Source organism: Corticium candelabrum, chromosome 1 (genome assembly GCF_963422355.1).
Source record: "Corticium candelabrum chromosome 1, ooCorCand1.1, whole genome shotgun sequence".
In the NCBI taxonomy this organism is placed as follows: domain Eukaryota; kingdom Metazoa; phylum Porifera; class Homoscleromorpha; order Homosclerophorida; family Plakinidae; genus Corticium; species Corticium candelabrum.
In genome coordinates this window covers 14310902-14337393 of record NC_085085.1, presented here as the reverse complement: position 1 = coordinate 14337393, position 26492 = coordinate 14310902, and the positions used below count along the sequence as shown (strand labels likewise).

The 26492-nt window shown below is 40.9% G+C and overlaps 9 protein-coding genes across 9 annotated transcripts; 4 read left to right on the top strand and 5 right to left on the bottom strand.

Annotated features, from left to right (window-relative positions):
• Positions 1 to 38: 38 nt before the first annotated feature.
• On the bottom strand, positions 39 to 9555 carry LOC134176447 (NACHT domain- and WD repeat-containing protein 1-like). Its single transcript, XM_062643121.1, has 16 exons — positions 9487 to 9555; positions 9169 to 9229; positions 9010 to 9108; positions 8141 to 8343; positions 7571 to 7749; positions 7348 to 7499; positions 6836 to 7061; positions 6307 to 6544; positions 5219 to 5728; positions 3435 to 3788; positions 2856 to 3373; positions 2581 to 2724; positions 2175 to 2519; positions 1962 to 2114; positions 1692 to 1898; positions 39 to 1629 (listed from the first exon to the last, which is right to left on the bottom strand). The coding sequence occupies exons 1-16, from the start codon at positions 9493 to 9495 to the stop codon at positions 39 to 41; spliced, it is 4989 nt and encodes a 1662-aa protein (XP_062499105.1). The 5' UTR covers positions 9496 to 9555.
• LOC134194286 (uncharacterized) lies at positions 4007 to 5173 on the top strand. The gene has a single exon (XM_062663215.1). It carries the CDS (start codon positions 4097 to 4099, stop codon positions 4574 to 4576), a length of 480 nt encoding a protein of 159 aa, XP_062519199.1. The 5' UTR covers positions 4007 to 4096; the 3' UTR covers positions 4577 to 5173.
• A 492-nt stretch (positions 9556 to 10047) lies between the features above and the next one.
• LOC134190776 (kinesin-like protein KIF22) lies at positions 10048 to 13089 on the top strand. Its single transcript, XM_062659291.1, has 9 exons — positions 10048 to 10079; positions 10368 to 10462; positions 10530 to 10672; positions 10747 to 10810; positions 10876 to 11046; positions 11122 to 11166; positions 11827 to 12414; positions 12580 to 12673; positions 12746 to 13089. Exons 2-9 carry the CDS (start codon positions 10415 to 10417, stop codon positions 12943 to 12945), a joined length of 1353 nt encoding a protein of 450 aa, XP_062515275.1. The 5' UTR covers positions 10048 to 10079; positions 10368 to 10414; the 3' UTR covers positions 12946 to 13089.
• Positions 13090 to 13108: 19 nt separating this feature from the next.
• On the bottom strand, positions 13109 to 18074 carry LOC134190787 (palmitoyltransferase ZDHHC5-like). The gene is made up of 8 exons (XM_062659302.1): positions 17986 to 18074; positions 17767 to 17894; positions 17270 to 17418; positions 15645 to 15817; positions 15472 to 15574; positions 15324 to 15415; positions 14989 to 15094; positions 13109 to 13673 (listed from the first exon to the last, which is right to left on the bottom strand). Exons 1-8 carry the CDS (start codon positions 18072 to 18074, stop codon positions 13389 to 13391), a joined length of 1125 nt encoding a protein of 374 aa, XP_062515286.1. The 3' UTR covers positions 13109 to 13388.
• On the bottom strand, positions 13884 to 14643 carry LOC134196634 (uncharacterized). The gene has a single exon (XM_062665837.1). The coding sequence runs from the start codon at positions 14609 to 14611 to the stop codon at positions 14243 to 14245; it is 369 nt and encodes a 122-aa protein (XP_062521821.1). The 5' UTR covers positions 14612 to 14643; the 3' UTR covers positions 13884 to 14242.
• A 432-nt stretch (positions 18075 to 18506) lies between the features above and the next one.
• On the bottom strand, positions 18507 to 21849 carry LOC134183982 (paramyosin-like). The gene is made up of 6 exons (XM_062651585.1): positions 21660 to 21849; positions 21266 to 21437; positions 20367 to 21192; positions 20111 to 20301; positions 19337 to 19783; positions 18507 to 19159 (listed from the first exon to the last, which is right to left on the bottom strand). The coding sequence occupies exons 1-6, from the start codon at positions 21845 to 21847 to the stop codon at positions 18659 to 18661; spliced, it is 2325 nt and encodes a 774-aa protein (XP_062507569.1). The 5' UTR covers positions 21848 to 21849; the 3' UTR covers positions 18507 to 18658.
• Positions 21850 to 21920: 71 nt separating this feature from the next.
• On the top strand, positions 21921 to 23201 carry LOC134182464 (sesquipedalian-2-like). The gene has a single exon (XM_062649870.1). The coding sequence runs from the start codon at positions 22026 to 22028 to the stop codon at positions 23046 to 23048; it is 1023 nt and encodes a 340-aa protein (XP_062505854.1). The 5' UTR covers positions 21921 to 22025; the 3' UTR covers positions 23049 to 23201.
• Positions 23197 to 24557, bottom strand: LOC134182475 (transmembrane emp24 domain-containing protein 2-like). The gene is made up of 4 exons (XM_062649882.1): positions 24357 to 24557; positions 24096 to 24285; positions 23565 to 23672; positions 23197 to 23394 (listed from the first exon to the last, which is right to left on the bottom strand). The coding sequence occupies exons 1-4, from the start codon at positions 24555 to 24557 to the stop codon at positions 23270 to 23272; spliced, it is 624 nt and encodes a 207-aa protein (XP_062505866.1). The 3' UTR covers positions 23197 to 23269.
• A 5-nt stretch (positions 24558 to 24562) lies between these two features.
• On the top strand, positions 24563 to 26255 carry LOC134182484 (protein CutA homolog). The gene is made up of 5 exons (XM_062649891.1): positions 24563 to 24801; positions 25335 to 25394; positions 25468 to 25513; positions 25768 to 25860; positions 25913 to 26255. Exons 1-5 carry the CDS (start codon positions 24572 to 24574, stop codon positions 25991 to 25993), a joined length of 510 nt encoding a protein of 169 aa, XP_062505875.1. The 5' UTR covers positions 24563 to 24571; the 3' UTR covers positions 25994 to 26255.
• Positions 26256 to 26492: the final 237 nt, after the last annotated feature.

Sequence of the window (26492 nt, the reverse complement as noted above, 5' to 3'; positions counted from 1 at the left end):
TAACTTGACAATATAAGTAAACAATAGTCAACAAGATTTCACAGGAGAGCACATGAAAATGATGTTTGCGGCTGTTGGCTGACGACACGTGGGGAAACTTGAGAAACTTCACGACTGTGAACCTCTGTGTCAGATGGTATCTTCATTCTTGTTTTAGCTAACTCCAATTCTTCAGCTCTTTGAGCACGAGACGTTGGAAATGAAACAACATCTTCTTCCTGAGAATGGCCAAGAGTTGTCTCCTCCCTCTTGGCCAGTTCTGATTTGATAGTAAGAGGTGATGTTACTTCATCGGATGTTGATAGAGCAAACCTTTGACCTTCAGACTTATCTGAAGCACTCACTCCAAAAACCTGATGTTTGTGAGCAGCAACTTTGATATATTTCTCAAGATTTGGAATGGGAAGTGGGTTATTACAGCCAGCCAGTCTTAGCCAAGCATTGCTGATCCAGCCATTATTAGTTCCAAATATGACTGTGTGTTCATCAGCTGCCAGTGCCAAGCATGTCACTCCACTCTCAGCATAGAAGCTTGCAAGTGAAGCTCCGCTCTCGATGCTCCAAAGACGTATGGTCTTATCTGACGATGCTGTTAGTAGGTGAAGTCCATCTTTCAATAACAAACCTGAGTTGACAGGCAACTGGTGACCATAGAAAGTCCTAATACACACAGCCGTTTCAAGGCTCCAGAGCTTGGCAGTCTTGTCTCGCGATGTCGAAACAACGACAGGACCATATACCCCGGCAAGTGCAGTAGCAACAAAACGAACATCGTTTCCATGACCAGAAAGAATGTGAAGTTGACTTCCATTCAGTAGATTCCACACACGGACAGTTCTGTCACATGAGCCAGACACAATCAAATGATGTGTCTCAGTCTGAAGATAGGACACTGACTTCACAGCCGCTTTGTGGCCACTCAGTGACCTGATGGCTCTACCGGTAGCCACCTCCCACACAACAACTGTTTTATCATCAGACCCTGACACACAGTGATGATCGTCGTCAGTAAACACAATGGCATTCACCCAATCAGCATGTTTACAGTAAGTTCGCAACTCAGTATGCTTCTTTACATCCCACAGCTTCAAATTATGATCAGATGATGCCGACAATAGCAAGTGACCGTCATGTGACAGTGCAACACACTCAACACTTCGGCCATGGTTTCCCAAAATCTCGACTGACTGAAAATGATCAGCAAATGAATAAATTTGTATTGTGCCATCCAAACTTGATGAAAAAACAAATTTGTCTAATGGGTCAGTCTTTATGTCGGTAACTGTGTTTGTGTGAGATGGCAGTTTGTACAAAGGAGATTCTGCCTGAACATCCCACACACGCAATGTGTCATCAGCAGATGCTGAAATAGCCAGTTGTGAGTCGTTTGTGATTGCTATCCCACAGATGGCTCCTCGATGGCCTTCAAAGACACGTACACACCGATCACTATCCGGGAGCCACACTCTCACTGTTTTGTCTACAGCACCAGACACGATAAGACCTGACACACTAATTGCTACAGCTTGAACACGATCTTGATGATCTTTGAGGGTGTGGAGAACCGATCCAGTCGTAATATCCCACACTCGGATCATTCTGTCATCTGAACAAGATACAACTCTACAACTAAAGACAGCAACAAAAGATCACATGTTTAGTTTGGCCTTTATGTTAGCTGTAATTCTGACCATTCAATGTTGTCCTGAATTGCCACACATGTCACAGTTGCTGTGTGCCCTTCAAGTGTCTTAACTAAATTGCCAAGCTTGAGATTCCACACTCGAACTGATTTATCCTTAGAGCCAGAAATAATTGTGTTGTCATCACTGCCGAGGGCCAGACAAGTAACATGATGCTGATGACCAGACAGAGAAAAAATCATTTCCCCGTATGTCCTGCAACAACCATCAACATACAAGTCTGTTTGTTTACACAAAATGTTTGTGATTTTTTCTCACCTGCTTTGTGGATCAACATGCCATACTTTCAACTGTTTATCTTTGCCAGCCGAAATGGCTTTGAAACCGTCACTTGTCATAACAACAGCATTAACAGCGCCCGCATTAGCACGAAGAACGCCAAGACAATCGGCAGTCGACAGATTCCAGTGTCTACAAAAACGTTCACACCGTTATGTTCCACGCTACCAGCATTTCTATACTACACTGTACCTCACAGTTCCATCAGCAGATGACGAAATTCCAAACAAACCGTTTTTGTGTACAGCTACGTCAGTCACCCAGTCAGTGTGCCCTGTCAGGAGTTCTGTCGTGCTGCCTTTGTCAACGTTCCAAACCCGTACGGTCTGATCCCAAGAGCCTGACATGACAACTAGCTCATCTCCATTTCCAGACTGTCGGGGTCGTTTTGCAATAGCTAGACAGCTGACAAAATTAGTGTGGCCTTCCAGAGAGGCCTTCAGGGGACCTCCAGGAGCTGGAAAACAAGGCAAAATAGGAAGAATGATGGGGCCATCCAATCTGACAGCTTGGTCAAACAATTTCTGAAGCAAAGAGCTACATAATCAACACCAAACGTCATTCAATTAAGCAATAAATTGTGCTGTTTGAGACTCGCCTGTTGTTCTGGTCAACAGACAAGAGCATGAGACGGCCAACCAATTGAGATGTCAAGTGGTCGCTGTTGAGTCCAATAGCATTGGCAGACAGTTGTAGACACTCAAGAATGAGACTTAACTCAGACACACCTTGAGAATCGGGCCTAAAAACAGCATTATACACCAATAGGATACAACAGTTACTGCACCGTAACTGCACTGTGTATCACAAAGGTACTCTAATCTACATACAATTGGTCTGTAATATGCACTATATGTCTATCATATTTATTACCTTGTTGTTGATACAGTAGGCACGACATAGGAAAAGTCAGCAATGACAGCAGGCAACGACATTGCACACAGTTTTGTTTGCAGCCATGCCAGATTGGTAAGAATTAGTGTGTGCAATTCGTCGAATCTCTTTGCATGTACCAGATGCCATGGCAGCTCACTCATCTTCCTGTAGTTGTAGTGAGTGTTGACACCATCTCCAAACACGAGTGGTTGATGACCAACCATTCGATCGTATGCCTCGTCTGTGTCCAACCATTGCTTCTTCACTCCTGCCCACTTTCCCAGATAGCAATCAGCAGCAGCAGAATGAAGATGACATCGAAATTGAACATCTACAAGATATCGTTCTGTTGCTACTTCGTGGAATTGTCTGTGATACCAACAGAGAGCTTGAGTACCACTGCCAACAGCTCGTTCAACAATGAACTCGCCAAGATCATAACGGATACGTGAAAATATAAGAGGTGGCAAACGATGCGTTTGTGGTGTCCAGTATTTGTAAACTTCAGCTAAAACCTGACAAAAGAAACATACAATACTAACAACTGTGACATTCTACTAGCAATGCAATTCAAACCTCATCATCACATGACAGCATGTCCTCTAGCTCTGCTTCTGAAATGCCCATATTAGCTGCAGTAATGTATCCGAGAGCGTGTTTGACTAGCTTATAGCCATGCCTTATCTCCAAATGATCAAACAGCATGTTGATCATTGACTTGACATTTGTTGGAAGGGACAACTCAGTAACTCGAGCATACGACTTCCATTGGATGGCTTCATTAAATGCCAGTCGCAAGAACAATGCCAGTGAACAGTGTTTAAAGGCATTAAGAACTAAGCCTTTTTGTGTGTCTGTGAGCGTTCTGTTGCTTTGTTGCAGCCAGTGATAAAATATTTGCTCACATTCAGATGAGGAAAGTCGAGGAACCTAAAAGGCAAACAAAGGATTATAAATAGATGGAGAGGTCAAGGTTAGATAAAGCATCCAACAGACTAGCTATAGCACGTTGATGGATGGATTTAATGTTCTAATAAATTAAGAAAATAATGTTTCAAGTTTGCATGAGAATGCCCAGGCGCTTGAGACAAAATGCGGAATCACAAGTGTCATTTACATATTGGTTATAGTTAGGGGCCGTCCGTAGTTACCGAATGATTTTAAAATCCGAACAACGTTCGAAAGTGGGTGGGTGGGTCAGAAGGCTGTTCGAATTAGAAATCATTTGATCACTGCGCATGCGCAGATTTCTTTATTGTCCAGTGGTGATGAAAAAGCAGCTGACTCTCTTTGGTGTACGGAAGAGGAAGAGAGAGCCTTTCTTCCAACGCAGTGCAGATGACAGTGATTACACACGAGTGATCGAAACTCTGTGGCAGCAAGATGCTGGACAGCGCACTCGCAAGGACTTCTTCAAGTGGGCGCAAGGCCAATGGCGTGACAAGTACTCGAAGGACAGGAAGGCAAGAGATGATGTGATAGCCAAGAGCGTTGGAGTCCAACAGGGAATGGACAATGCGGACGAGAAGGCGGCGACGACTGGTTACTTCCGGCGATTGGATGAACCGGAACCGAAGCGTTCACACCTATCTTGTCATGGCCGTCATGACCAGGTTAGTATGGTCGCTTCGGTATCCACAGATGGCGACGACATAGAGGTAGCTAGTGGAGGGCCCGAAGCAGAGTTCTTGAATGCTATTGGCATGGGGGTTGTTTGATGACACCTCGGCCAAGCAACAATCATGAGGGTCATTACTGTACTTTCCTCGAAGCTGCACTGATGGAGGATATGGGTTGCAAGCCCCTCCAACTAGATTATGGTTTGCCGTCTCTTCTAGGAAAGGTCAACCATGTCTGTGAACTTTGCAATCGGTATGTTTTCCAATCTGAGGCAGATAGGACACGCCACTTGCAAAGGATTCATAACCGTTCAAAGAGAAAAGAGGCTGTCCAGGCACACACAGAACAGCAGGCTGCACCTAAACCCTCTCACAATTGTACATACACTGGCTGTGGCCACATATTCAGCACCCAGTACCAACTACAACGCCACAAACAAGAGACAGGGCACAAGTGCAGGGCTGGAAGAAAGAAGAAGGGAACATGCTGACTCTATAGTCTATTAAACTGTTTAGTAGAGTACACGATGTGATTTTGTTCGATAAATAGAAGTGGGTACAGCGTATAATAGCTGCGAGGAGAAATTGTTTCATGACTATGGACAGCTGTTAGGATTAGGTAGGTGGGTGGGTGGGTAAGAAGAAATTCTAACGTTGTTCGGATTTTAAAATCATTCGGTAACTACGGACGGCCCCTTATATGACATGCATTATCATTCATCAGTTTCCATAGCAACTCACCTCAACAAACTGTTCTGGATTACTAATCATCATCTGCAAGGCGGGAAAGCACTTGTACTTTCTATCAGGAAGAGTGGAGACAATGATGTGAACATGATGTGGAAGTTTTATCGGTAACCACGACAACTGGCGACCATCGTTTTCTTCAGACAGTTGATCTAGTGAATCAAGAAAAATGAAGAGAGGTAGCTCTTCAGTAGCCAAATGCATCTTTTCAATGAAACATGTGACAAGGTCTTTGTAGTTTTCTGGAATAGATGAGAACACATTGTAAGCTTCATTGATTTGTCTGCATATGCTTGACAACATCAAACGGGCACTGGACGAGTCGACTGTTGTACCAAGAAACCGAAGTATGATCACACATCTGGGGTTGACTGTGTGTAATTTAGCAGCAACAACAGCCATTACTGATGTTTTTCCACATCCTGACTCTCCATGGACAACCAGAGGAACTTGATCGTTGGACTTCAAATAGGTTGATATCACAGATAGGGTGCAATCGCGTCCCTAGCAATAGGATCATAAGTCAATAATGATTCTTTCAACATAACAGCACACACACACACACAGTTAGCACAGTATAGAGTTTATCTATGCATGTCTGCATTCCACTCTACATTCTAACTTTGTATTGCACAATAAATTATAATTCATCTTTCTATTGCACTTGAACTGCTATCACTAAAGAACAAACATTTAGCCATCCTACCATCACTATAACAACACAACTTAATTAAGAGAGCTGTGTAGGTGAGTATAAGATCTGTGATACAAGCATTATCAATAAAAAGTGCACTGTAGTTGCTGATAATCTAATAGAAAGTAGGGTTGCTGTTGTATCAGAATACATAGAGAGAGCGGACACATTCTGATATGGCATAGTGTCTTTGCACTCCCAACATAAACACTTCACTACACCTCAATCTTGAACCGAGAAAGTGAGATTACCAATTATTGTAAATCATCTACACTGAAGATAGTCCCCAGACTACTCGATCACATACAGTGAGTCAAATGAGATTATAGTTTTATTTGTTAATTAGAGGCATCAAGTAGCAATCTTATTGTTCTAATGTATCACAAACCTGAAATAACTTTTGTCTTCCCTTGGCAAACTTGATGTGTTGAAGGACTTCTTGGTAGAGATTATCTCCAGATTGAAGTTTGTACGCTTGATATGCACAGTCAATTGCTGCTTTCATAGTGATATAGAAATCATTGCGGAATTTCTGTACATATTGCTTGTGTTCTTCATGTGCATCAGGATCAATACCTCCTTTCTGCCATTTGATAGTGTATGGAATAATGTTTGAATTGTTGAGTCTGTGATAATATTATAATGTACAAGTATTTGATGCAACATGGATTTCTTGGACACAGTCACAGACAGATGACTGACAAATGACTGACTGACTGACAGACAGACAGACAGACATGCATGTGTTGATGTTCACACACACACACACACACACACACACACACACACACACACACACACACACACACACACACACACACACACACACACACACACACACACACACACACTCAAGACAGAAAAGAGAGAAAGGCAAAGGAGACAGCAAGCAGAAAAAAGGAAAAATTCTTACATACCCAACGTATTTAGCGGGAATCTTGTCCTCCTTCAGACGAGCAAGAAGACTGAGTGCTTCTGCATCTGCCTCCTTAGTGCCTGGTATAACATCAATGTAGACATATGTGGTTGGATCTTGATGCACACATTTTCTTAGGTTTTGTATCTCTCTCTTAAACCACCAGCAATGTTCATTGGGATTGCCGGGACAATTAAAAATTCCTTGAATAATCTCCTGCTCAGTCACTACATATAGAAGAAACCATAAGTCACAAATGAGACAAAAAAAAAACAATTGTAACAACTGATGAAACAATCGAGGCGATTAGCAACAAATAGTGAGCAAACAGACGAACAGATGAACAAATAAATGAAATGACAGTCACACAAATACATAGAGATAATGACAGACAAATTATTAGCAGACAAACAAACCAACAGGTAAAAGAGTTCACTCTGTGCTTTTTGTAAACGCATGCCCGCTAGTGGACAGATAGACAAACAAACTACAGGAAGATTAAAACAGACAAACCTGATGATAAAAATGCTCGTATTCGCTGCCTGTCCTTGATTGCTGATCGAGCAGCTCTTCTCAAAGCATTTGTCATAAGGCGATGTAGCTCATTCCATCTCTGACGATCTTGCTCACGTGCATCTGCCTTCTCTGAATTACAATATGGCAAACTACCGAAACAACCATGACACATATTATCAACCTACATACATATTCAACTGATAATTATACTTAAACTGACTAGGTGCTGACTGGTTGCAGCACATAAACTGCAGGAACCGCATTCGTGTCTTTCTTGTACCATTGCAGGAGGGTTGCTTTGACTGTCGGCTCCTCGATGCACGTCATAATTGACTCAAAGTCTTGTTGTGGAATGACAGCCAAGAGAGGTCTAAAGCCATACTTCTGACCAAGAAATGTCTATAACAGGGAAAGTTTACAAAATAATTTTACTTCATTGCTGTCTTGTCATAGAGCTTTGATTTACAAAACAATATAGCCTTCAAAAAATTAAAGAAAATTTAAAACTAAATATTTACAAATGGTCACTTATATTGAGTTAAACCAGATGTAACAAATCATTGACAGCTAGTCAGTCGTGCAATCCACAGAAGTGATCACACGGTTAACTATATATACTTTGTCAAAGCTTCCAATATTTAATTCAAGTAAAACAAATTGTAATCTAATGAATCATTTAATACCCAGTTTTGTTTAGCACTGGTAATGCATGTGCATGAGCCAAACATATTTGCTGCAATCAACACAATAAAATAAATTTATTAGAATAAATTAATTTGGCTAAACATACAACAAATTGTGGACCAATGGACATTTCTTGGCAGAGTTTAATTTCTTGAAGGCAAAGTTCTGATACTAAATGCTCGTCAACAGCTTCGTCTTGCACACCCCATCTCATGTCGACAATTTGGAAATCCATGCCATAAGAATGGCAGTGTTTCTTCAGTTGCGGATACAAATCTTGCAGCAACACATTTCTCTCTACTTGTGTATCTGCAAGAGGCAAAAGTTATTTAGTATCAAAAAGTCGAATACTATTTACAACACTTTCATTTGTGCAAACCATTTCATCTTACTTCGTAGATTGTCTCTGTGACTTTGCCTGTTTATCCATGCAGTATAGTAGTTTGTATGTCTCTGGTAAGTTTGTACATTTGACTGCCCAACACTCTCTGTCTGTCCATCTGTCTGTCTGTCTTAGTTCTCTATTGAATACATCATCAAAACTAGTACAACATCACTATTAAACACTAAATTGTCTGTCTGTCTGTCTGTCTGTCTGTGTGCCTGCCTGCCTGCCTATGTGTCCGTCCGTCAAATTGTCTCTGTCTGTCTGTCTGTCATATATTTGATAAATCACAATTTAGAGTACTGGCTATCACAAACCTCTATAACTGTTCTATTTTCATCATTATATCTACTCCAAAGCCACAAGTCTGTCTGTCTGTTTGTCTGCATCTCTATCTTCATTCATTGAAACAAACACTCTACATTACATTTCTAACACTAAATGCAAACAAGCTACTGAGTTCAGCTTTAGTTTAATGCAAGCTACTCTGATAAAGAAGACACAGTCAGCTTGTCTATCTGTCTGTCTTTCTGTCTGTCTGTCTGTCTGTCTGTCTGCATGTCATGCTACACAAATTAAAGCAGACTAACCCGTAAAAGTGGAGCATACAAAGATGCGAATCACTTTTGATTTGAGACTATGTTCACCGGACAAATCACCTTGCATAACATCCTTCTTTTCTTGCTCGCCTGCCACAACACATAGCGTAGCAATTACACCAAGCATGCAGTCCACATAGCTTCGCATACCCAGAAAGCCAAATATTTTGTGAGAAGATTTTTCTGAGAAACTGTCATCTCCATCCTGTGGCTACAACAGATTAGAGCAATGACTTAATTAATTAATTATGTAGGAAATGTGTTGACTACACCAAAAAAACAGACAGTTAGATGAACAAACAGACAAGCAAACGAAATAACAGTGCAGCAAACTCAAGACGCACACAATGAGAAGTTGATGCAAAACGGTACAAAGTATGACAAAGCAGCTGCATGCCTTACATCTGACCGGCAGTGCAATCTAGCAAAGACAGCTCAAGAATAGGTTACGACCCACTTAGTACTCACCGACGTCATTGTTAGCAAAGCACCACACAAGATGCTCACAACGACAGCCCTCTTGCTGCAGGTCCACAGCAGTCACGTGGTCTAACCACGCACCTGCCAGCTTTGGAGTACCAACCTTTGTTTTGAACGTTTTTATTTTATACGCGGCCTTTTCAAATATATTATGTCTTTACGCGTAGTCGTTCGAATTAAACCTTCTACAGACAAACGAGTAGTTACACAGAAGCTGTCTCAGTCTCTAGTTTACGTTGAAAACCCCGTAGATGCAAGCAGTGGCGTCGACTACCAGTAAGATGTTCTTCGATCGAAACAAACCATATCGATCGACAGTATTTGTTTCTTTTTTTTTGTTTATTGCAATGCCGTGCAGGTTTGATAACGTGTTTGGTCCCGACGCAACAACAAGCGATTTGTTTGAGACGCTGAGGGACAATGTAGCGAAGACGGCGGATGGAATAAATGTGTCCATTATAGCATACGGAGCGACAGGATCAGGTATGTAGGTCAGATGTGAGGTAGTGTTGCGTTGGAAAGTCATTTGTTTCTACTATTTGTAGGAAAAACTCACACTTTGTTCGGTCAAGAGGAGCCAGGTAAACTGTAGTGCGTTAGAGCAAACCAGTCCTTGCAAACAACAAAGTCATAGATTAATTAACTAATGGACTTGGCCTTGAATGTCAGACAGGCAGACAGACTGTTTTATTGATTTTTTTATTAAACAGAAGTCTTCAAAAGTAAACATGCAATTAAATCCATCAGCCCATTACTCTGTTCATCAATTCAGACCGAATGGGTAGACATGCAGACAGACAGACAAACAAACAACAACAAAGTGAAACAAACAGACACATACACATATTATTTAAATATACTTGTTTCAGGTTTGGCTTTTCTCAGCTTTCGTCTTCTAACACAACTCTGCTCCAAAATGAATTGTACCATTCACTTCAGTGCAATCGAGATATATAATGAAAAAGTATATATTCTTTATTTTTAAACAAAAATTTGTATGAATTTTATTATGTTGACAACCTTGAATGTAGGTGTATGATTTATTGTCTTGTAACAAAGAAGATCTTCCTTTATATGATACTGCAAATTCAGTGACACTGAAAGGACTGACAGAGATTGAACTATGTGATGAAGAGCATTTTTACTCATTTGCAATTTCAGTCATTCAAAAGAGGTACAATGCAATATTCATGCAAACAATTGATAAGATGGGTTGGTATAACCATGTAATACACTGCCATCACATAGACACACAGCATCAACAAAATGCAATAACAGTTCGTCGCGTGGACATGCTCTGTTGCAATTCAAGGTCTACATCTCTTGCATGCACACAAGCAGATACACAGAAATTCGCTATATATGGTCGTATTGCAGGTTGTGTCTCAACATCATAAGACGACTGGAAAACTAGTCATTGCTGATCTGGCAGGCAATGAGAACAACACAAAGACAGGAAATGCAGGGGCTAGAATGAGGGAGAGCAAAAAGATAAATTCGTCGTTGTTTGCTTTCAGTCTTGTTCTAGCTGCCGTTAACAACAAACAGGTAACTATTACATGCAGTAGATTTTCAGTATATACTACTTGGTGTGCATAATGTAATGACATTCTGACTGTTTAGAAATCAATTCCATACAGAAACAGCAAACTGACAAGACTATTGAAGGTATGCACATTCTTATGGTATGAGTTTGTTGTACGTATTGCATAAAGACACAAACTTCCTTGCAAGGTTGAAAAATTGAACCTGTCATTCTTTTTAAAAAGTATACGTACATGTACATACAGACAACATGCACAGCCTTACGTTGCCTTCACAATTTGGCAAACTGAATTAACTCAGTTTATCTTACATTTGCTGCCTACTCCATTTCTAGGATTAGATCGATATACAGTATATCATCACGTGCACGTGTTTAGTCACTTGATACACACACACACACACACACACACACACACACACACACACACACACACACACACACACACACACACACACACACACACACACACACACACACACACACACACACACCTTCCTATTGTGTTTTACATTGGAATCACAATTAATTGATGTTTTTGCTTATGCATGGTCACCCCACGTGTACTACTTTGTCCAAACTAAGTAAAACAGGAAAATGCGCCAACATGGTCTTGAACTCAGTAAAACTATCAAGCAAAATTTGATTTGCAAGAAAATACATTATTAGTATACTTAACCGACAATCATTTTTAACAGTGGATAAGCTTGGGTATAAATCGTTTTCTATATTTACACAAAACGATAATACTTCTAGACTTGTTAATATTGCCGGTGTGATGTCAGGATTCTATTGGCGGTTCTAGTCTCTCCACAATCATTGCTACCATTGACCCATCTGTCAGGTCATATCAGAGCACTCATCAAACACTTGTGTTTTCATCCAAGGCCAGCAAAGTGGTCAACAATGTTGTCGTCCATCCAGTAACTCCCCACAGACTGCCACCTCGTCAAGTCATTGAAGAGCACGAACCCATGCATGAGACAGTTGATCTAAATCTTACGACTGGCATCAAAATGTCTGAATTCATGAACGATACGGATATCATGACTCCATCACCTAAACGGGTATCCTATTGCAAGACACCGTCACACGACCTTCCACCAGGGTTTAGTCCATTTGTGCGAACGATCATGGGCAGACTGGAGAGAATCGAAGACAAATTAGACGAACAATGTTTATCCATGTCTCAGCTCAATCAGACAACTGGAAATGCTTTGATGAACTTGCAGTCTACCTCACCAGCAGCAGAGCAAATAATAGACTTGACAACAACAGAACAATCATTGTCAACCAACACAGAGCAAGCAGCTGTGCATACATCATTAGTACAAAGACCATTCTATTCTGTCCCCTTTCTTGCTGACAAAAAGGTTAGTATTCAGGTTTGTATCCTTGCTTGTCTCCTACTAGTAATATGTCTGCTACTCACCACATGTCTCATTACGACCACTGATCTGCATGTTGTATTGATGACTTGCTGTATGCCTGGGATTTATATATACCCCACTATACATGTACCGTACATATTTATGTAGCCCAAATTTCGACCTCTCAAACGATTTCGTCCTATGGGAGAGCCTGTTGATCAGAGAAGCACAACATACTCTCAACCTTCTGTGACCAGGCTAGGTAAGTAATCTCGTGGCAGCTCTGTCAATCTCTGTACATGTGTGCCTCTGTTGACATTTGAGTTTGTTGCAGCCGAAGACAAGCTGCTATGTTGGGAATCGTTGCAGCTCATCAACACGGGCACATTGACACAACTGTGTGAATTGCCGGGAATAGGCAACAAACGAGCACAGAATATAATCATGTACAGACCATTTGTAAGAGTCGAAGACCTGGCCAATGTCCCCTGCTTCCCTACTTCTATTATTCAGCACCTGTTGTCAAGACCATAGCAGAGCACAGACCAACAATTTTTAAGTTTTAATCAATTGACACAAACTTAAAACACTAAAGTTTTCAGTACATTTAGTTGTAGTAGACGTATTAATCTGTTTGAATGGGAAATGACACAGCAACAAACTAATTGTGATGTGTTAGTCTTTGGTTGAAACAACACACTTTTCTCTCACCTCCTAGTTCAAGAAGCAATCCATACGCATCATGATTTCATCACATCACCAACCATTTCTCACACAAACCTAGTGATGTCATTCCAATACTAAGAACGTCTGTATAAATGTTGTCTATTACAACAAGGTCAATCTGTACAACAGACATCTTAAAACTCTGGCTGGCTAACAGTGTCTCCGTCTGCAGCCCAAGCTATAACACTACTCTCTGTAAGTGCAATATCATATAGCACCACACACCACCAACTGCATAATCACAGGATCTCTTAAATAGAAACTTCATAGTTACTGATGAAAGAAGGACGAATCGATTCTGGTGTGTGATCTGTCCCTTCTCGAGTTGGTGAAGACGTTGCAAGAGCAGACGCAGAAGAAGGAGAGACACCAGCCGTAGATGGCTTGTTTCGTATGGGAGTACTGGCTAGGGTACTTTCTCTACTCGTGGATGGTCCACAAGAATCAAGTTCAACCGTTATGGTGACGTGAGTGACAGGTGATTGCAAGCTTTCTCCAGATGTGTCTGCTCTCATAAAGTTGGAACCATTGCTCATCTAAAAAAATCAAACTGTAAGTTTGTGGTGTGTGTGTGTGTGTGTGTGTGTGTGTGTGTGTGTGTGTGTGTGTGTGTGTGTGTGTGTGTGTGTGTGTGTGTGTGTGTGTGTGTGTGTGTGTGTGTGTGTGTGTGTGTTGTTCTTTCCAATTTGTTTCACTGGACATAGAGCAGTAAAACCCAATTGAATTACCAACAGTTCAGTGCATTACACAAGTATTTCAATTCTAGAAACTTGTTGGTAGATAATATGTAAGCAATTTCAAACGTATGAACGTTTAGTGTGCACTACGTGTACAAACTCTCAAATTTGTTTGCCCTTTCAACGCGACAAAGAGTTTAGTTGCTTCACTATCTACTAAAATAAGACGTTACTCTTTTAGTTAGCATTAGCAGTATGTACTACACACCAACATTGCTGTAAAGAATTTGCTTTAATTAAAAGCTAGATTTTGCATTGATTGCATTTCATCTGTTTCTACACACTCAGGAAAGGACTAAATACCGTAAAACCAGAAAATCGTGTGTACATAATATTGTGCCATTTTGTCCAAAATCACTCCTTCAACTCTATTGTGCGGTTTTAAATTGTGCAATTGGCAGCCAAGTACACTCATGGCGTTGCAGTTCCACCTTGTACAAATCACGGAACTTGCGGACTGTTGACTCAGGCACGTTCCAGCGCAGTTGCCTAGTGAAGTCTCTGACTGCTGCAGCAGGCCCGTGGTGGGCTGTATACTTTCCAATAGCTGCCCTCACTTCCTCACTGTACGTGTGCTGGCTTGTCGTCTTTCTTCGTTTGGCCCGTAGAGCAAGTAGGTCGTTATCTTCATCTCCAACGGCATCATTGGCGGCCTCTTCCTCTGCATTAAACGGAATAGGGACAAATACGCTCTTGTCTTTTGGCGTAATACGCTGAAAGAAATTGCAGATCGACATGGAAGAAACGGATGCTGTTTGGTAACAGGTGCTAAAGAATTACGCAAGCGCAATAGATTTATGTTGTACGGATGCAATTCGTGCAATGTCAGTTCGACTGCACGAAATGCATGATATAATGTACCGCACGATTTTCTGGTTTTACGGTATTCTAAACTGTAATAAAACATAATTCTCATTACACTCTGTACCCTTTTTCAAGATGAACAGAAAAGCAGACAGATAGACAAACAAACAAACAGACAGACAGACAAACACAGACAGATAACAAATTTGATAGACAGACAGACAAACACACAGACCAACAAACAGATACATATCTAAAGAAAGGAGACATTACAAGTACACTACAAACACATATTAATTACATAACATACATCTTTCAGTGCTGTCTCGCTTAGGTCCACTGGCGTTTCCCGTGCCCGTTTCCTTTTCGCCCGATTCTCTGCCCTCCTTTGTGCATGACGATGATAGCCATGATACCTAGACCACAAACATGACAAACAAACACAGACAAACAAACAAACAAACACACAAACACAAACAAACAAACACACAAACAAACACAGACAAACAAACACACACACAAAATACAGACAAACACACACACACACACACAATACAGACAAACACACACAAACAAACAAACAGACAAACACACACAAACAGACAAACACAAACAGACAAACACAACAAGTCCAGTAAAACATACGAGTAAATCCGGTGAGAACAAAGTGTCAATGCACAATTCCTACAGCAACCATAAGCAAATGGATTATAACCAGTCAGAAATTTTCCTGTTACCTATCACAACAATCAACATTTAGACATCAGAGCAACATCAAGCAAGTGACTATAACCTCTTCATTCGTTGTTCGTCTCCGCATGACAAGATACACATGAAATCCCGTGAGACAAACAACAGGAATAAACACCAAAAACGCCAAACAGCAAACAAATATTCTAAGTGATAAAAGTTAAAGAAAATTTTAAAAACCAACAAACTGAGTGAGAATTCATGGTAAGAGGATACGATCCAATCACTGGAGCATCACTAACGTCGTCTTGTTTGGTAATAACGTGGACTAGGGATAAACCAAATATTGTCATGATGTAGACTGACAGAGTAGTAAGAAAGAGGAAAAAGTGTTTGTAGTTCCGCTTCCCCACACAGTTGTTTACCCATGGACAATGATGATCAAAATCCTACATAAAAATAACGTATTTGAATATCAACAGACAGAAAGAGGAACAGACAGATAAACAGACAAGGAGAGACAAATACATAGACAGACACACAAAAACGACAAACAGACCGAGAGACAAACAGTCAGACAGACAGACAGTACTTCAGCCACTAGCTGATGCTTTGCTTGTACACTGTAGCTTCTAAATGTAGTCCTCACTTTGTTTTCCACGAGTTTCAATTTTCGCTTAGTTTAGTTGATGAACACTACTAGTAGTTGGCCAGTACATAGTACCCTGCATTGCAAAATGTATCATAGATAAAAGTTCAAATATATGTAATAGACAGACAGACAGACAGACAGACAGACAGACAGACAGTGGCCTAGTGCGTCTTTCATGAGTAGCTGTTGTCATCCTCTTCATCTTCATTTGCTTTCCTCAGTCTTCAACCTTTTCTCTGATAGCTTCAATCTCCATTGGATTATCGCACCTTTACCTTGTCCACGTTGTGGTCTAGTGCGTCTTCTGTAGAGATTGTAATCATCATGTTTCTACCTGTCTCTCACTGTTGGACTCTTGAACTCTACTTTCTAACTAGCACATGTATTCTTTATGGTGCATGCAGCTGTAGTTTGAAGACTTTAGGAGCTTGTAATTGCTGGTAGTTGGACTTCACTTTAGTTAACATATAATAATTCAATGTTTGAAAATATATGTATTGACAGACAGACAGAAAGAGAGAAACAGACAGATAAACAGATACGAAGAGACAAATAAATAGACAGACAGACACAGACAGACACAGACAGACAGACAGAAGCAGAAAGATATTTGAATACTCTTGTCCAGAGCAAGGAACTATGAAGGGAAGAAAAACCATTCTGAGTTTGTCTGCTACTGGAGGAAACATATAGCTGTAATTGCGCAGAAAGCTAATGCTGGAGTGATCCTAGGAAATTGAAGAGGATAACAGAAGGTCGGGAAGATGGGGTCATGGGTGAAGATTTGGATGTACAACGTAGCGTGCACTAGTTAGTTAATTACATACAGTTTAGATGTAGTTTATGGTAGTTAATTATACAACAAATTTAATTAATGTAATTACACACAACAACAACAACAACAACAACACATAAGACTCTGCGTTTGATGTAAATGGCATAGGTGGTTTTAGCCTTTTTAAGTTTGAGGCAGAGACAAGGATTATTGTATCTTTAGTGTATCTTTAGTGTTGTAACTGTGCTTAAAATGTATCGAAATAAATGAAGACAGAGAGAGAGAGAGAGAGAGAGAGAGAGAGAGAGAGAGAGACGAAGAAAAAGACAGACAGACAGACACAAACACCTCTGAAAACATTACAACCTCGCTAGGGAGTTGTAAATATTTGTCATTCACAGTATCTTCACAACAGCAAGAACCAGGAGACAAAGACCAACAGAACAGACACTCAACTCCACACTGCCGTCTCACCTCGACACATCTGTTGCAAAGGCTGCAATGCGACGTGCGCGGCGGCCGATAGAAGCTGCACGTCTCACACCATTTCATCTTGACTGTTATGCCATTGATCTCAATCACTCGATACAAAGGCGTCCGGAAATCATCAGCACACTCGTCCACTAGCGGCGACAGCAAACAATCATATCACATCACACACACACACACACACACACACACACACACACACACACACACACACACACACACACACACACACACACACACACACACACACACAAACACGCGCGCACGCACGCACGCACGCACGCACGCACGCACACACGCACACACACACACCACACACACACACACACACACACACACACACACACACACACACACACACACACACACACACACACACACAACGCCGCGCAGTAGTTCAAATATCGACAGGCAAACGTCCATCCTCTAGACTGCAGTTTGCCATCAACACATGCCCATCATCGCATGTCATCAACTGTCACCTTTCGGGAAGTAGCCAGGGTCTAGTGAGGCTGCCCAAGTTAGATTGGCCGAAAGGAAAATGAAGATGAGAGACGAAATGACGACTGCCGCTTGTCCTCCGTCTAATTCCTTCCACAGAAATGGCGCTCTGGTTGGAGGAAAAATGAGAGAGAAAATGAGTGATGGGAGGGAATGTGTTTCTGCAAGTTGGTAGTGTTTGTGAGAGTGTTGGGACTCACGTAAAAACGTAGAAAACGGCGCTGCCGCCGATGACGAGAGTGAGAGTGATAACGAAAGGAATACAGTCATTCCTTGAGTGGCGACACATACTAGGAGATATCAATAAAAAGGTTGCCTTGTATGCCTGACCATGCGCTGCGCATTAAACACTTAGTTGATCAATAATTTACGAGAATTCGAAAACAGCTTAGTTCTGCTCACTGACATGCCCGTTGGTGTGCAACAGTCTGGAACAACACTTCTTCGGCATTATATTGAGTCAGTGGGTCAAGCCATTCAATTTTTGTCTAATTTTGTAATGTTTGCAATAAAATTATTTAAAATGCCTCATTTTCTTTCATTTTTAAATTTAAAATTGTATTCCAAAATTTTTTATATTTCAAATTTTATTTTTTGTTTTCAATTTTTATGTTTAAGTTTTGATTTTAATTTTTTTATTTTATTGCAAAAATTGCAGATTAGAAATGAGAAAATTAGAAACATAAATATTAGAATGCCAAAACGAATGGTACAATTAGTATTATCCACTGACCATACTGTATGTTCAATATATTATTTCAAATAAATTAACTTGTTAATATTAATATGCATCACAAAAGTCAATTCCAAGTGTATGAATTATAATACTAAGATGTCCATTCCAAACAATTTTTTCACAAACAAGTTTCGATCTCAACTAACATGGTCACTCAGTCCTCCAGAGTTTGACTTGTTGCTTGTTTGTTGCCATCCTCTTCGGCTGTCTGCACTAGCTGTCATGCGAGCTACTTTCCTTGCCCTTTGCATGAGACTTAAAGCATCTCCACTGCACAGAGTACGAGTGCTTGAACCAACATTTGAAACTGTTGGCACTGAGCTGCTGTGCAGATCTCGTGGTGCTCCTTGAGTTGAATTGCGAATACGAGAAGCTGCAGCGCGACCACTGCCAGCAGGGAGATGTGGTACACTAATAACTGTAGCAAACATTTGCTGTTGAGATGGTGTTGTTTGGATGCGTTCATCTAGTGATTCGTCTGATGCTGGAGAAGCTGGAGGACTGACAAGAAGTGTGTTTACACTGAGAGAAGATGATACAGTACCAAGTGGTCGACGTTCAACATGTTTGCTTTTTTCCTCAGACAATTGAAGTTCACTAAGATTCTGCTGTTTCCAAAGAACAACGGGAGATTTTACCTGCAAAAATAGAAACTTGTTACACACACACACATACACCACGCACACACACACATACACCACGCACACACGCACGCACACATGCACCCACACACAACAACAACGACAACCAATAAAAAGGTTACGTCACACAATATTCATAGACATTCAATAACTAACATTACAAAAACAGTTCACCTCATGAACACTATCCAATTGCTGTGGCGCACATTGTGCTCGCAGCTCCTCGTTCGACTCTTCCAACAGCATTATTCTCACATTATTTGCAGCAATCTGTTGCTCAGGATGAGCAACCATCCCACCTGTAGGAGTAGGATAATCCATGAGCAACTGCTGCTTGTTCTTCTCCTCTTCAACTTGATGCTGTAGTCTTTCTGTTTCTGTTTTTAGTCGTTTCATGGTCTTCTCCAGACTCTTCTTTTCCAACTGCAACTGATGACTTCGTTGGTTCAATCTATCCACCTGAGAACACGCTGTATCTTTTTCATTTTGAACTGTCACAAGCTGAGAGGACAGATCCTCAATGCTTGACTCGGTGTCATTTAGTTTTGTCTGCAAGCTGCTACATTCTTCTTCAAGAGTGGTAAGTTGTTGAATAAGTGCCACATTTCCACTCTGAGAAGACTAATATATACAAAACCACATGAAATCATAAAATTGTTATTTGAGGTTGGTTCTTGAGCTTCAAACATGATTTACACTATCACGAAGCGCCCAAAAATGTCGCAACAAATAAAATAATTAACATACTCTACCTACAAATCACACAACAAAGGCTGAGAAGATGTTGTCATACATAAAAACAGTTTGTTCCATTAATATGTAATAAATAAGATGCCTAATAAACATGTAGAATACACAATCCAGTGTATCTACCTTTGTTAGTTGCCATGTCTATGCAACAAAATCAACTTGTGATTTTAATGTTAATGTTAGTTGAATTATGCAAACCTGCAGCTGTTGGCTAAACCACGAGTTCTGTCCATGTACCTCCCCCAGCTCTTTGACATGTTTCTCTAACGATGCACGAGTGATACTGAGATCATTCTGAACATGAAGAAGATCAGCAGCCAAACGTCTTTTCTCCTCGACCATACAATCTTTAGATGCCACCTCATCTCTCAGGGTGCTCACCTCAACCTCTACAAGTCAAAAAGCATAAAGCACTCACAAGTAGAACACTAAATGTTACAAAATATGTTGTCACCAAGGTTATGACATGATTTCATTCGTTCATCAAGTGCTGCTTCCAACTTGTGTTCGTTTGCTCTGATTTCCTTTAACTGGTCTTCTAGTCGTTTGTTGAGAGCTTCAAGTTCATGCTTCTTTCTAGAAAACTCATCCCTAATAGACCGCAACTGAGTCTGATGATCGTTACGTATTTGGTTTAAACTCAATTCTAGCTGCTCAATCTGCAGTTGTAGATCATCAGTCTGTGCTAATGTCTCAATGAGTGTCTTCTCTTTAGAAACGAGTTCCGTTTCTAGTAAAGCTTCCCTCTCCTGTGCATCTTGAATATAGTTATCCACCGTTTCCAAATCAGTGTGCCAGCTGGACATCCATTTTGTTACACCCGTGGAAGACATGATGCCTGCTTTCAACCATTTTGCTTTTTGAGACATCGTCAGTCCGTACTTATCAAATAACTTTGCCACAACTGTGTGTACACCAAGAAGACAGCTTGCTGTATCTGTACATACATTACACTGACCAAACTCAGTCTCCACAGTTTGACACGACACATCAACAACAGACACTTTCATCACATCGGCTGCAGTCTTCACCGTCCGCTCTGACCGTCTTGAAAGGCTTTCCTCGACTGAACTAGCACTAGCACTAGCTAAACAAGCCTGTCTCTCTTGTGTCTCCCAAACTGATTGATGAGAAGTCACGGCAGTGCTAGAGAGCCCGCCCAACATGTGACTCATAGAAACAGACGAACCACGATGATTTACTTTCTGCTGTGCTAGGACAGTCCTCAGCATGACCACCTCTTCATTCTTAGTCTCCACCAAGCTGCACTTATACTCAAGCTAATTTAATTAATAAACATACCTCCACTGGCGTCATCATCAAACAACTGAATATTTCATTAACTTTTAAAACCTGAGATTTGACGTCGTCCATTCTGTCTCTCGTTTGAATCATGTTTTTCCATAAATTTGCAACTAACTGACCTACAGTTAAGCCTGCAGTCGACGGCCTTTCTGATTGACTACCAGACAACAAGCAACTACTGCCAAGGAAATGGATAAACTCTTGAAGAACGTGACGCAAACTACACACCAACAGAACAGTTAGTATAGCAAAAACACAACCACATAAATAAACAAACAAAATATTATTTTTTATTAATCAATTATTTTTATTAATTAATTATTATTTCTAATTAATATCAACATTAATATTATTGTTATTAGAAAGTAGACAGACATAGACCCTAAGAGATGTGCATGAATAAACAGAAGAAAGCCTGGTAGACTGCTAGTGGTAAGATTACCCCTTTAGTGAAGAAGCAGCCGTCTGTATGAGTATGTCTGCAGTCCATTTTCTTGACTGTCCTTTCGTATCTTCTTGTTTCTTGCTACTGACACGAATCGCGCTCGCCACCTCTGGTTTACTAATCGCCGACATAACGAGCCTAAGATCGTTAGACAACGTCCTCAGTTCTTCACCCAGCAACTGCATATCAACAGCCATATCATAACAATCCGGGATCTATAATTCGGCCTGACAACATACCAAATTCATAAAACCCGGATCTGTCATGGTTGTTCTGCTGCACGGCAGCCTACTGAGACGTTGAGAAGCCAGTAATCGCGGTTTCATGTACACAAAAAGCCGCGCACGCAGTCTAACCTAGTTGATGTTCTCGTATTTCTCGAGAGAAACGATGCGACTCAACGAGAGGAATGTGGCAGCTTTCGCCTCGGCTCCGACACCAATAGACAAGGAGGGGTGGCTGCGAAAGAAGGGAGAGCTAAACAAGGGTTACCAACGACGCTGGTTTGTCTTGAAAGGCAATCTTCTCTTCTACTTCGAAAGGCAAGGAGACACTGAACCGGTCGGTGTGATCGTTCTGGAAAAGTGTAGTGTCGGATTGTGTGATGACGGAGACCCTTACAGCTTTTATGTTGCGTTTGAGGGTCAAGGAGCGAGGACGTACGTCTTGGTTGCGGACAATGAAGCAGATATGACGTCATGGATTAAGAGTATTTCTCATGCTGGTTATGACTATCTGCGCATGATGGTGGAGGAGTTGAAACGGAGGCTAGAGCGACTGCAGGCGGAACGTGGTGGAATGTCCGATTTGTGCGAAGAGGGTGAAACAACAGCAGGAGCGAAAGGCGTTCGTCATTCTGCACCGAATTTGGTACCCGCAAATGTGCCTGAGCTCAATGCTCTACCTCGTTATCGCACTGTACCACAGATAGATCTTCAAGGCTCTTCTCCTTCTCCATTGTCGTACGATTCTAGATGCACTCTGCAGCCTGTGCCCTCGTCTGCAAAGAGACAAGTGACAGGAATCGGTAGTCAACAGTCTACGAAGGGAGCATCACTGCCTGTGGCGAGTCGTGACTCTGCGACACTTGACGGCTTTACTAGAAACTTATCCGAAAGGAAGAATCCATTTCTGGGTGCAGTCAATCGCACTCAGCCGAGTTTTATATCTCACACACAACAGATGACGACCACGACGACAGCCGGACTGGAACCGTATCGAGTTAGCAACGGATCGGACATTATGGTAAAGAAACCCGACATAGTGGTAAAGAAGCCGGTTCGATCGTTTGCAGAGATGCATCGTGAATTTGGTGTTCCCATTCAACACATTCTGGACAAGCAAGTTGACACAAACAACATTCGTTCTCCATATTCTGCCACATGAAGACTCCAGTTGCGAGGCAACCGGCAACTGTCACGTGATTGCAGGGTAGTTAAATTAATTGTGTTCTGGGTTTATATCAATATGATAATACTTTTGTTACTGTAACAATGAGTCACACGTGGATGGAACTCAATCTGTAAAGCTCCTATTACACTGAACGTTTTGCTCAAATTCACTGATAATCAAAGTTCACTTTCCAAGCTACATATATGCTGCAATCATTAAACTACACGCTTCACTTCAAAGAAACGTCGTAGATAGTAGATCTGTCCTACTGTCATGATGACCAGCAAGAGAGCTTCAAAAAATGACCACCAGACAACACGTGAATTTGTATTATCATTGACTAGAACACAAACAAGAGACAAATGTTAGTGTTATGACCCGTTTAGTGTGAATGTGTGTGTGTGTGTGTGTGTGTGTGTGTGTGTGTGTGTGTGTGTGTGTGTGTGTGTGCATGCATGTGCATGTGCATGCATGATTCACAAGTATGCTTCTGCAAAAATTCAATCTCACTGTGGCGGTGTATTCGTTCTCTCACTTCCATGTACTCTTGTTCATGCTTGACTCCGGTAAGTGCTACAGATAACTCTTCAACCATCTGTTCTAACTTGTTATGATGAGCTACAGAGCACACACACACTTTAGTAACCACAAATGAGACAGACAAGCAAACAAACAGACAGACAAACAGACAGACAGACAGACAGACAGACAGACACACACACAGAAACACAACAGTCAGATACGATTACTTAATTAAATTACAGCTTGCTTTGTAAAAATGAATTGTAACTGTTTGCAGTTGCTGACTACATTTGAACCTTAATACTCCTCAGCATGAATTCAGACTATTTGTTTGTAACCAACTGTATTCCAAATGTACCTACAGATGAACACAAAACAGACAGACAAACACAGAACAGACAGACAAATACAGAACAGACAGACAGATGAACAAATACACAAACAAGCCAACTGACTGACTGATCAAAAACGAATGAACGAATAAGCAAACAGACAATTCGAAAAGTCCAGTCAACTAACTCTCAGTGTCATCCGCATCCTTGGGTGCATCTCCAACGTCCACAGAGAACATGACCGTCTTAGGCGTCATACTAGACATCATATTACTAAAGCAGTATTTGAATACGCCGTCCATGTGAGCAGCCACTGTATATTTGCCGTTAGACTCTCTCTCTCCCGAATAGATAATCTTATCATCCGGGCCAGTGATCTAAGGCACAATACAATTTCACGCGATTTGCGTCATTCATACAACGATGACAAGACGGAAAGGCGTCCAACCTTTACATCTATGTCGAGAAATCCTCCCTCAATTACTTCAAACGTCAGACCTAGTTTGGTTCCAGAAGATACGCGGTCATGAAAGCAAACCTCTTCATGAGCATCTACAGATATGAAGTAGCCTTGACAAGTCGTTACAAACATTAGTAAAAGGGAAACGCAAAGAATCCTGAAGTCTGCCATGATGGCTGAATCACGCATGCGTAAATAGACACATGCAAAGAAATATTCTTTCTTTCGTTTCTCGTGTTGGGTGCTTTTTGAGGAAGTATTGCACTCTTATTGCATTTACTGGAACAATAGCAGCAGCTCAATCAGACATCCATTCTCGGTCTTTGTTTTCCGCAGCAAACAGCAGCACACACTCTAGAGATATGGCCTCCGACGAGTATTCTGCTGCTTTTGTCACTTGCCCTGACATTTCGACTGCCAACGAAATTGCAAGGCAAGAAGAAGGCTTTCTGTTGTCAAAGTGTGTCGTCTGTGTGTCTTTCTGTTTGTCGGTCGATATCAAATTACCATTTAGCTAACCATAAATTTAAAATCGTAATTCAACCTTGCGAGAGATTGCATTCTTTCTTATCTGTAGTCCAAGTTGAATTCTGATCGTATGTAGATGACCAGTATATATCTCTGCTGCAACAACTGTATGTTGTCTAATGACAGAACATTATATGATTAAATGTCATATTTAATTCTTCAATTGTTTAAACAATATTGTTTTGGAATGATTGATAGCCTGTACGTCTGTTGGTCTGTCTGTTGGTGAATACATATTATTTTTATAGATGATACAAACAATTTATAATTGCTTTACAGTATCCAATGGAAGGTCTGCGGTGAAGGCATTAATATTTTGTCTGTTGTTGTCAATACCGGTACATGCCACATTGGGTGTCAGTAGTTACAGGACACGGGCTACAGTCTATTTTGATGCTGGAGATTGATATAACCAGGTTGTTTGTTAATTTGCTATAGAGGAATTGTTCAACAGAAGTTGGCAGCCTGTGTAAATGTTATACCCGGAATATCATCAGTGTAAGTATCACATCTTGTCAGGATATATATTTAGATTATATGAAAAGCTGTGTGTTCATTGCTTTGCTTATAGATATGAATGGCAAGGAAGTATTGAAGAAAGTTCAGAAATTTTATTGGTCAGTAAACAATCTTAATAACACACAACACGTGCATTAATTGTGAGTGATATGGGAACACGCTGATTGCTTAGACACGTGTGTGTGTGTGTGTGTGTGTGTGTGTGTGTGTGTGTGTGTGTGTGTGTGTGTGTGTGTGTGTGTGTGTGTGTGTGTGTGTGTGTGTGTATTAGGCACACTTCCACAGATTGATCAATCGATTATTACTAAGGTGATCTTTGCAATTATTTCTCTCAATACGTTATCATTTGCAGATGATCAAGACAAGAACGTCGAGAATCCCTGATGTTGTTACCTTTGTGAATAAGAACCATCCATTTGAAGTGCCTGAAGTAATCAGTATGAAGGTAAAGCCAACAACCATCATAAAATGATTTAGTAGACGTCTCTTCAATTCAGATTGATCAAGGAAGTGCAGGATACCTCCAGTGGATTGCAGCAATAGTCCCTAGAAATGGAGCAAGTGATACTGACTCATGAACGTCCAACAGAAAGTGCTACTCTTGCTTGATAGGCATACAAGTGTAGCACACTACAGTATGTCAACCACAGCCATTGATCATATAAGTATTGTCTTGTTTGCAGTGCACTTTTCACTTCATTGATTGCACATAATCAATAGATGTGTTATGAGTTACTTGTAACGTATGGTGATTGGTTAGAAACAGTTGTCTACTGTACCATCCATTAGTAGTAAGTGAGGTGATGCTGGGAATATCTTATGAACAAAACATACAAACAGAGCCATTACTTTGGCTTGGAAAGCACTCCTGTATCAATTTTCTGTAGGTGTTAGGCCACACTTAGACTTCCTACAGTAGGCAACAAAACATGTAATTATTAAGAGTGGAATGAATAAAGATTTTGATCCATGTCCTATGATATGATCTGTTTTTATAGTAGGTAAAGATATGAAGTTGATTCGTTTTCATATTGCCCTGCTCTGATATCTATGGATGAAGTGAGTGTTGAGATTATA